General features: G+C 33.5%; 1 protein-coding gene across 1 annotated transcript; it reads right to left on the bottom strand.

Annotated features, from left to right (window-relative positions):
• Nucleotides 1–367: 367 nt before the first annotated feature.
• Nucleotides 368–7,643, bottom strand: LOC125848789 (oligopeptide transporter 7-like). Its single transcript, XM_049528724.1, has 6 exons — nt 7,484–7,643; nt 6,842–7,406; nt 2,358–2,927; nt 1,930–2,185; nt 1,577–1,759; nt 368–1,428 (listed from the first exon to the last, which is right to left on the bottom strand). Exons 1-6 carry the CDS (start codon nt 7,518–7,520, stop codon nt 814–816), a joined length of 2,226 nt encoding a protein of 741 aa, XP_049384681.1. The 5' UTR covers nt 7,521–7,643; the 3' UTR covers nt 368–813.
• Nucleotides 7,644–9,232: the final 1,589 nt, after the last annotated feature.

Genomic DNA, 9,232 nt, shown 5'->3' with positions numbered 1-9,232 from the left:
AAATTGTTTTTCTTCAAATATTAGCAATAACTGGTCTTTGTGCTTGTTCATCCTGATATACCGATGGTCCTACAGGAATATAAGAGAAGAGGCCTTTATGTATATGATAATCAAAGGGAGTGGGAAAGCAGCAGTAATTCTTTCATATGCAGCTGGATATATGCTGATGAACCGAAAAAGTTGGAAGAAACAAAGGAATCATAAAAGCATAACTAGTGACCAGTAGCAAAACTTAGTAACTCGGATGAGACTAATAGTAACACTAAGTTTTGGTACTGTTCAATGACTCTTTTCTGTGTAACTCGGATCACTTTCAGCCGTAGACATGGTGTTACACTTGTCATCTCTACCCATTTCCTTACCCAAATTGCGGAGAGGAGAAAATAATTAAAATATTGAGGAAAATTGCTAAGTGTAATAGTTGTTTTTTTTGCGTACATGAAGTAGATTCATCAACAATGAAAATATTATATGAAAAAATTTACAGTATTGTATGTTGTCCCAGAAACAGTTTTCACTTCATCACAGGAGGTGGAGAAACAGTGGAAACAATCCAAGTTTTATTTTCACAGAACATTTTATTCAGTCATGATTTTCTGGCACAAGTTTGTGACATCTTGTACTCATCATAAAACTTGACATAGAGTCCTCCAATTCTTGCTGCTAATGACATATCCAGAAGGAACCTGTCACCTCAAGCATGCAAGAGCCATGATCACAAACAGAAGTCTTGTAACAATGGGGACAGATATGACCAGACGAACTACGTTGAAGGAAACATGGCCTTCACCACACGTCCTGCAGAAAATCTGCTTAAAATATAGGACACCCGTCAACCACAATCCCTTTCACAGTTGGACAAGAAGCCAAAGGGCATGTATCTGTATGACTTCCCCACCACTGAAGGCTAACATGCTCCTGTCCTAAGCACAAGTACAACAATACACCCATGAAGGCTAATCCAGCATCTAATGCCCCAGATAAAACATAATTGTGACGACTCCACCAAATCTTGTAGTATCGATATACAACAAATCCTGAAATAAATGCAATAATGATCCAACTGTTGTAGTTGACAGCAGTAGCAGGTGGTATTTTAATTATTCCGGCTAATACCACAGGCACCGAAATCAATCTAATCCATTGATGGTTTGGGAAAGCTTTCTGTAATAGCCAAACAAATACAGGAGCTACAGCACCAATTAGGAAAAACCAATTTATGGCTGAGTAATAGCCAAGATTTCCAAAAATTCTCTGTGACCCAATCAGACCCCAGACGACTGAGGCATCATAGAATACATGATCAGCTGGGCATGTCCATGGACTACCTTGAGGAAGCAGAGCCCTATCGCAAATATTTGGGACAGAGTCCATTAGCCACCATGCTGTTCCCAGATGTGCAAAAGCTGATATTAAGGTTCCAACTACCTGAATAAATAATCCAAAAAAAATAAACAGATTTGGGACAGGTCTTTACAGTTATACACCTAAAACATGGATAGCACCTGTGCCGACCAAGCTTTTCTATTTGCAGAACTCTGTTACTTCTCTTTGCCAAAAGATTAAGAAAACTAACCTGAGCCATGAACATTGCCCTTGGAGGAATCTTCATATAATGTCCAAGTTTAAAGTCTTGCAGGAAGGTTAAACCTTGCTTCATACTGATATAGCCATACACCTTGAAGCACATATTAGCAACTGGATATCCTGGATACAAGTATCCCATTATGTACTCCGTGATCACATTCAAACCAGGTGTCTGAGCAACAAAGATCGTGGAACATCAGAGTTGCCAAATGAAGAAAGTAACTCACAACACTGACACCAAGCTATAATTTTAACTAAATCCGACAGTGATTATTTGGACAAAAACTGTAGGTATTGATAATCCCAAGCTGTTATTTTACTGAAAATTAAATATGTGCTTACTTGATTTGTGGTAGCAGTAATGACTCCAATTGGGAGGGTGAAAAAGAACGCAAGGCCACATGCTAACAAAACACCCCACCATGGTAATTGAAGCTGGTTTTTGTAATATTCACATACAAATACAGTTGCTGCAATATTTATTAGTAGTATAATTGTGAACCACCATTCAGGAACTTGCTTGTATTTTCTCATGAGCTTTGTGTGCATGTCCATTTTCTTTTCCTGTAAAGCAGACTTGCTGAGATGCCATAGATCCCTGCACCACTATAACTAGTCATGTGGTGCTTCCATTCTATACATCGACGCAGGGTTTAACTTCACTAATGGTTACTAACCTTTATGCACTATACTTTTCTAGTCAGAAAAAAACTATTGCCACATTAAAATACTGAATTTTACCCACTATAACAGTAAAGTATGAACCTTACCGTCCATGAAAGAGGAAGACATGAACAACCGTGGCAGTGAGACAGGCAAAGCTGAATCCATAAGTTAGTAAAAGGACAATGCTAAGATAAAGACGACCCTCGTGGTCATACTTCTCTAAATCAATGTGAAAGTTAGGGTCTATGATCTTTGAAATGTTGTAATCTTGACCGTTTTCTTTAAACAAGCCATCCGAGAATATTGGAAAGTTCCTGGCCTTGTAGACATTGAACCAGTACATAAGAGGTGTAACAGCATACATAATGAGAAAATAACCAACAGCAATGTTTGCAGTAGCAAACCATGGGCTAGCTAGTGGGCTTCCAAGATAGGAGGATATGGTGGACCAATCGAGCCCAATGGCGCCTACTCCAAGGCCACGAAGCCCTGAACCCAACTGTTGGACTAGGACAGACGAAGGGAACAACAAACACAGCCAAGAAAGGGAACTAAGCATTGGAAAAAGGTAACCTGGAAAGACATAGTAACCAAAACTGCAGATAAAGGCAATGAGGAAAAATTGGTTTCTTGTCATTCCATTTTTGGCTCTCTCTTCTTTATCATGAAGGGCCCTGCCATTCGAACAACATTTTCAACATGATTATATTTGTCTATATAAAAATTACTACTAAAATTTCAACAAATATTAAATTATGATATCATAATCCAAAATGCAATAGGTTTAATACCATCTAACCATAGTACATGTATAATTATGCATGAATGTATATCATAGTTTGTGTGGAATAGAGTGTGGAATAAAAATGTATATAAGGAAAACTGGGGAGGTGATTATAAGGTGGAGAATCGACCTCACCAGCAAAATAATATTTTCCGTAGTACCAACACACCCATAATATATCCTCCTTATTTAAAAGAGTGTCGTTAAGTTTAAAATAAGAATATTAAAATTTAAAGCTTACAAAATATAAAAAATAACATTCTTTTAGATAGATTTTTAAAAAAATAAAAGATATCAATTGAAATGAATTGAATAGCTTACTATTATTCAGTAACTAATAATTGATAAGGAAATGTGTATCAATTGTAAAAAAAAAGTTATGTTTTTTCATAATAATAATGAATAATATTTTTTTTCTTGTAAAGACTTGCAAGCATTAATGTGCTATATTTTTTCTTCTAGGAACGCTACTTATTATTGTCCATGTCACACTTTTTGTCAAAATTAGTTTCAATATAAGTTACTTTTAAATTTAAAATAATTGTATTTTAACTTTACTTTAATCTTAAATAATATAATTTTGAGAAAAGACATAAATTACACCTTGAATTTGTATCGAAAAGTCATTTACATGCTTAAACTCTCATGATGATCTATTACACACATTTACTATTCAAAAGTAAATTTATTTACCCCTTAAAACTGACGTGGCAAAGAAATAAAATGAAAATAAAAACTAACGCGTCAGTTAGAAATAAAAATAAAAATATATAGAATCAGTTTTTAACCCCCACCCTCCTCCACCCCACCCCTACCCCCACACCTCTTCTTCAAACCTCTTCTTCTTCACACCTATTCTTCTTTTTCACATCTCTTCTTCTTCATTCTCTATACATCACAATCTCGAAGCACAACTTTTCTTTTTGATTAGCAATTAGGTTAATTCTCATAGATTTGTTAGTGAATAATTGTATTTTGTGATAATTTTTACTGAAGGAAGAATATAACAGAATTTCGGATAAACCTAAATAAATAAATCCTTAAGTTATGTTTAGGTGATTTTGGTTGATTGTTTCTATCTTTTCTATTTTTTGACTTTGTTAAAGAAATTTTGGTTACAATTTTTGAATTTGGTTGTAATTGCAACTTTATGGGTATGGTGGTTCTAGGTAATGATTGAAAAAAAAGAGAGGAAATTGAAGGTGGTGAAGAAGATTAATCAATTTTTGAATTTGGTGAAGATGACAACTTTATGAGTGTGGTAATGCTGGGTAACGATTTTGAAAAAAAAGAGTGGAATTGAAGATGGTGAAGTAGAAAAGAAATTATATTAGAAATGGTGATGGTGATATTTAGTGGTGGATAGCGAAGAAGAAGAATTGAAGATGATATGGCGGTGGTGAAGAACAAAGAATCAATAGTGAAAAAGGTAGCCGGATATGATTTTTTTCCGTAAGATAAAAGAGAGTGGGTGAGATTTTGTGATGAAGAAGGAATAATTATTAGAGAATTTTAACAATTAATTAGAGATTAATTAGTGTAAATTATTGTTAACCAAAGAAAAGTAATTAATAAAGAAAAGAAAAGAAAAAATTATAAAAAATCATAATTTCTGGCATGGCGCTGATGTAGCGTTGATGCGGCAGCGAGTGTATTACACCACAGCCTGTGAGTGTGGTGTTACACGTCTCAGGGTGATATTAAATTCACTTTTGAATAGAAAAATGTGAAATAGGTTATCATGATAGTTTAAGCGTGTAAGTGACTTTTCGATATAAGTTTAGGGGAAATTTATTCTAAGATTACACCTTGTGTTTCAATTTCGTGTGATCATGTTTGACTAGGCACCAAATTTATTTAATGATATAATTTATAATCACATCATATTTATAATTTATTAATCACACCGTATTTATAATTTATTTAGATTACTTCTTCCTTTTCTATTTATGTGGTACGGTTTGACTAGCCACAAAAATTTAAAAAGAAAGAATCGCTAATTTGTAATCAAAAACAAATCTTAGACACTAAATCCTGGTAGTTAACTTAGAGGTGAATTATGTAGGTCAGTAGAGCTGTCAATATGGGCTAGCCCACCCCATCCGAGCTAACCCATACATGCTTTGACATTTTACGGGCCAGGCCAGACTAGCCCATTTTTGGTGTGGGCCAGAAAATGGTCAGCCCAGCCCACAAGTACGTGGGCTACAGGCTTGCCGGGCCAATCCACTTTTTTAAAAGTTATATATTTTTTTATAATTATTAAATTAAATTATAATTTAAAAATATTATCATAAATATCGACAAAACAATATTACATGGTGTTAATGTTACTACTTGTTAATCAAATCCATAAATAAAATTATCTTTATAATATTTATTAAATTTTTTTAAAGTAAAAGTATAAATATCTAAATAGAAATATTAACGTAACTGTTTTGCAATTATCACAATAAAACACAAAAAATATGACAATATTCCAACCATTAAAATGTAAAAAATAAACTACTTAAAAAATCATGAAACTTATGGCGTATCTAACACTTCATGAAACCTATGGCGTATCTAACACTTCATGATCATCTTCATCAAGCATATTTGAATAAACTTGTGGGAAGGTTGTCTTAACATCTTCATTTTCATATGCAATTTATATGCGGTTTCAATTAGTTAAATATTAAAAAATAACTAAATTGAAAATTATAATATTTAAATGTACACAAAAATATATTACCAGTTTGAGAAAAACCATGTAACCAGTTTCGAGTAGCAACAAGTGTTTGGACATTTTCATGGTGGATGCAAACTTCTATACTTAGTGATTTTCTAAAAAACTTTAAATAGATTTTGAGTTTGGATCTCTTTTATTTTAAATTTTAATATTATATTATATTTTTTAATTAATCGTATTAGCCCATGGGCTGGCCCTACCTATATTTCTCAAGCACCACAAATCAGCAGGCTTATTCAGGCTGGCCTAAAAAGCCATTTTTTAAAATGGGCTTCAAAATTTTTAGCCCAGCCCTATTAAATCCCGGGTTAGGCCAAACTGGCCCAACAGGCGTAGCCCATATTGACGGCTCTATGTAGGTGTACTAAATCTTACACAAGTAATATCATGTTTGGTATCTAATTAAGAGATAAATTATTATATTTATAAAATTGAAATTATATTTGATTTGCTATTTAGAAATCCACATAAATGTATAAGTTATAAAGAAATTTATGTATTATTTTATGTATAGTAAAATGTGAAATAACTAATACATAAAGAACTAAATCACATTCATAAAATAATATAGTAGAAATTATCTCATAACTGATTTTATATTTATTAATACTTGCATAACTCTAACTAAAAAGTAAGGAAAATTTTCAATCTTGTCACATTTGAATTAGACAAACTCATTAAAAAAATAATGATTAACATGATTATTTTTTTAAACACCATTTCAAAGTAAACGATGCCACATAAAATGAAATGAAGAAAGTACATTAGATTTTAAAAAATAATTAGAAAAATAAGTATTTAATACTAAGAGGAAGAAAAAAAATATACTTCTTCATATGTTGAAAGTAACAAATAAAAACAAAAATTTATTTTTGAATTAATAGATAGTACTAATAAATATAAATAAAATTTATTTTTGAATTAGTAGATAAACAAAAGTGAACAGAGTATTTATTTTAAACTAAAAAGATATGCGGGTCACCGGCCACGTACAGTCGATATAATTCATCTGTTTTCCTGTGGATCGATTCCATTCAACTATCTCTGTCATTTTGGTTTAATAGTGGTCATACCTGAATATGGAGACCTGAACGAGATTTTGGGGCCACCACATGGCTGCCGGCTCTACCAAATACCGTCGGAAAATCCCAGCCCAACCAAATCCCAACACTTGCGTCGTAATAATGACGATCAACGCCACCCAAAAACTCAACTTCTGCTTGTAGAACAACTTCACGGCGCTAACCACGTGAATCGCGTACGGGTTCCCGGCGCCGGAATTAGCGAAGATTGTGATAAGCACGTGCTCTTTCACATTGAATGGGCCAGGATTCAGTGTGAATTCCCACTTGCTTCCTTTGAAGAAAACTCGGTCAGTAATTCCCTTGGCCATGAGGTGGCCTAACGGAACCACCGCAATTTGGGCGGAGATAGAGGTGATGGTGAGTGGCTCACTGCGGTACCAGAAGAATTGGTTGAGGAATGAGAGTAGGAAACAAGCGATACTGCCGAGAACCCACATGCGAAAGGTGACCACCGGCAAAGTGGAATCATCGGTAATGGGGACGGTGAGTGCCACTTGCTCAACCGGAGAGTCATCATCAGTACTGTTGCAATGAAGTAGTTGATCTGTTTGAACTGCAAATTAATGTGTTTGAGAATAGTGAAATTAAGTAGAGTATAACTGGAAAAAGAAAGTGGAGTTGAATGCTTACTTAGTGGAGCTGAGATTTCCGATTCGGTATCATTCATTGCTGAGATTTCCCCCCAAATTGGCGTAAAAATCTTGAGTTACACAATTGAAATTGGAAATGGCTGATATGAGTATTTAAAAACACTTGTCTCATTGTCTTAGGAGTAATTCTATAATTTATGATTCGCTTAAGTCATCTTCGGTCTCTTAAAGTTGTTTGCATATTTCACTTAGACACCTCAATTAAATCTAGTACCTATTGAATATCTTTACTACTTTGAATTGATACCACTCCAACACTTTTTGCTTATGTAGCATTTTGGGTGTGATTTACTAACGAGAAGCGCGTGAAAGCACTAAATTTAACATTTTTTTTTTTTAAAAAATAATCTCTTTCTTCTTTATTGTGGCATCCGCCATGGCAGCCATATAAACCTTCCTTCTTCTTCCTCATTTGTTTTTTGTTCCTTTAATTTATCATTATTATCATCTTATATTTTTAGATTTATTACTATCATCGTCATCATCATCACATCCATTTCTTTCTCTTCTTTTGAGCAACCACCACCGTCCACCGCCTTTACCATTATCGCCTCCACATGGTTGTTTATTTTCTAGATCCAGAATTAAATCTTGTCATATTGTTGATTTATGAAAGTAAGCAAGTTTATAAATTTACAATTTAACTCTTTGCCATAATGTTTTCTTCCTTGTCTTTTTGCCATCATTTCCTTCGCCACCATTGTTGATTTATTATAAAGAAGAACAAGAAAAAAAAGAGTGGTTGTTCCTATGGGTAGCAGGGGAAGAATTTGGATGGGTGGAGTAATAATGTAACTATTAAACTTTTTTTTTTTAAAAAAAATTGAATCTACATAATCTGTCATTGTTAATTTATGATAAATAAGATGAAGAAGAAAAGAAGTAAAAAGACGTTGGGGGCCAAAAATCTAATGGGTAGCGTGGGAATGGTGGGTGGATTGTTTAGGGGTACAAAATATTTTATTTTATTTTGTATAATTTAAAATATATTTTTAAATAATTTTGTGGATCCAATGAAATATGTCATAATTTAATTCGTCATTATGCCATGTCATTACAAGTGTATCTTACACACTTAATATTTTAGGCTGATTGACAAAAAGATGTCAAATAGGTGTCAATTCGAAGTGGTAAAGATGTTCAATAAGTGCAAACCTTAATTGAGGTGTCCAAATGAAATATAAGGACAACTATAAGCAGGGGCGGAGCCAGCCTTCTGTGAGGGGGGTCATCCGACCCCCCTCGGCGGAAAATTTTACTATTTATACATAGTTAAAATTATTTTTTATGTATATATAATAGATGTCGAACCCCCTTCGATTAGTTCGTATGTTTAGTTCTTCAATTATTGAACCCCCTTATTAAAAATCCTGGCTCCGCCACTGACTATAAGTGACTGTGGATGATTTAAGTCTTCATGATTTTAAACTCATGAAATTGTTGAAAATGTTTCCAAGGATATATGAGGCTCAATTATTATGATTTAAATGCATTTTCTTTTAGTCAACTCTTCAATTGTTTTTTCCAAAACAGAATGTAAATTAGTGAGCAAATGCAAAATGCAAAAGACGTGTTTTCTTTTTCTATTGAAATACCCACACCCAACGTGCTTATTACTGAAAATTGGAACTGCACGTCTTCATTTGTATTTTTGTCAAATTTATGATTTTGAGCTAAAAAAAAAAAGACTAAGGATGTGCTTGGTATGAAGGAAAATGTTTTCCTAAAA

Source organism: Solanum stenotomum, chromosome 12, assembly GCF_019186545.1.
Source record: "Solanum stenotomum isolate F172 chromosome 12, ASM1918654v1, whole genome shotgun sequence".
In the NCBI taxonomy this organism is placed as follows: Eukaryota; Viridiplantae; Streptophyta; class Magnoliopsida; order Solanales; family Solanaceae; genus Solanum; species Solanum stenotomum.
This window is presented reverse-complemented; position numbering and strand designations above follow the sequence as displayed.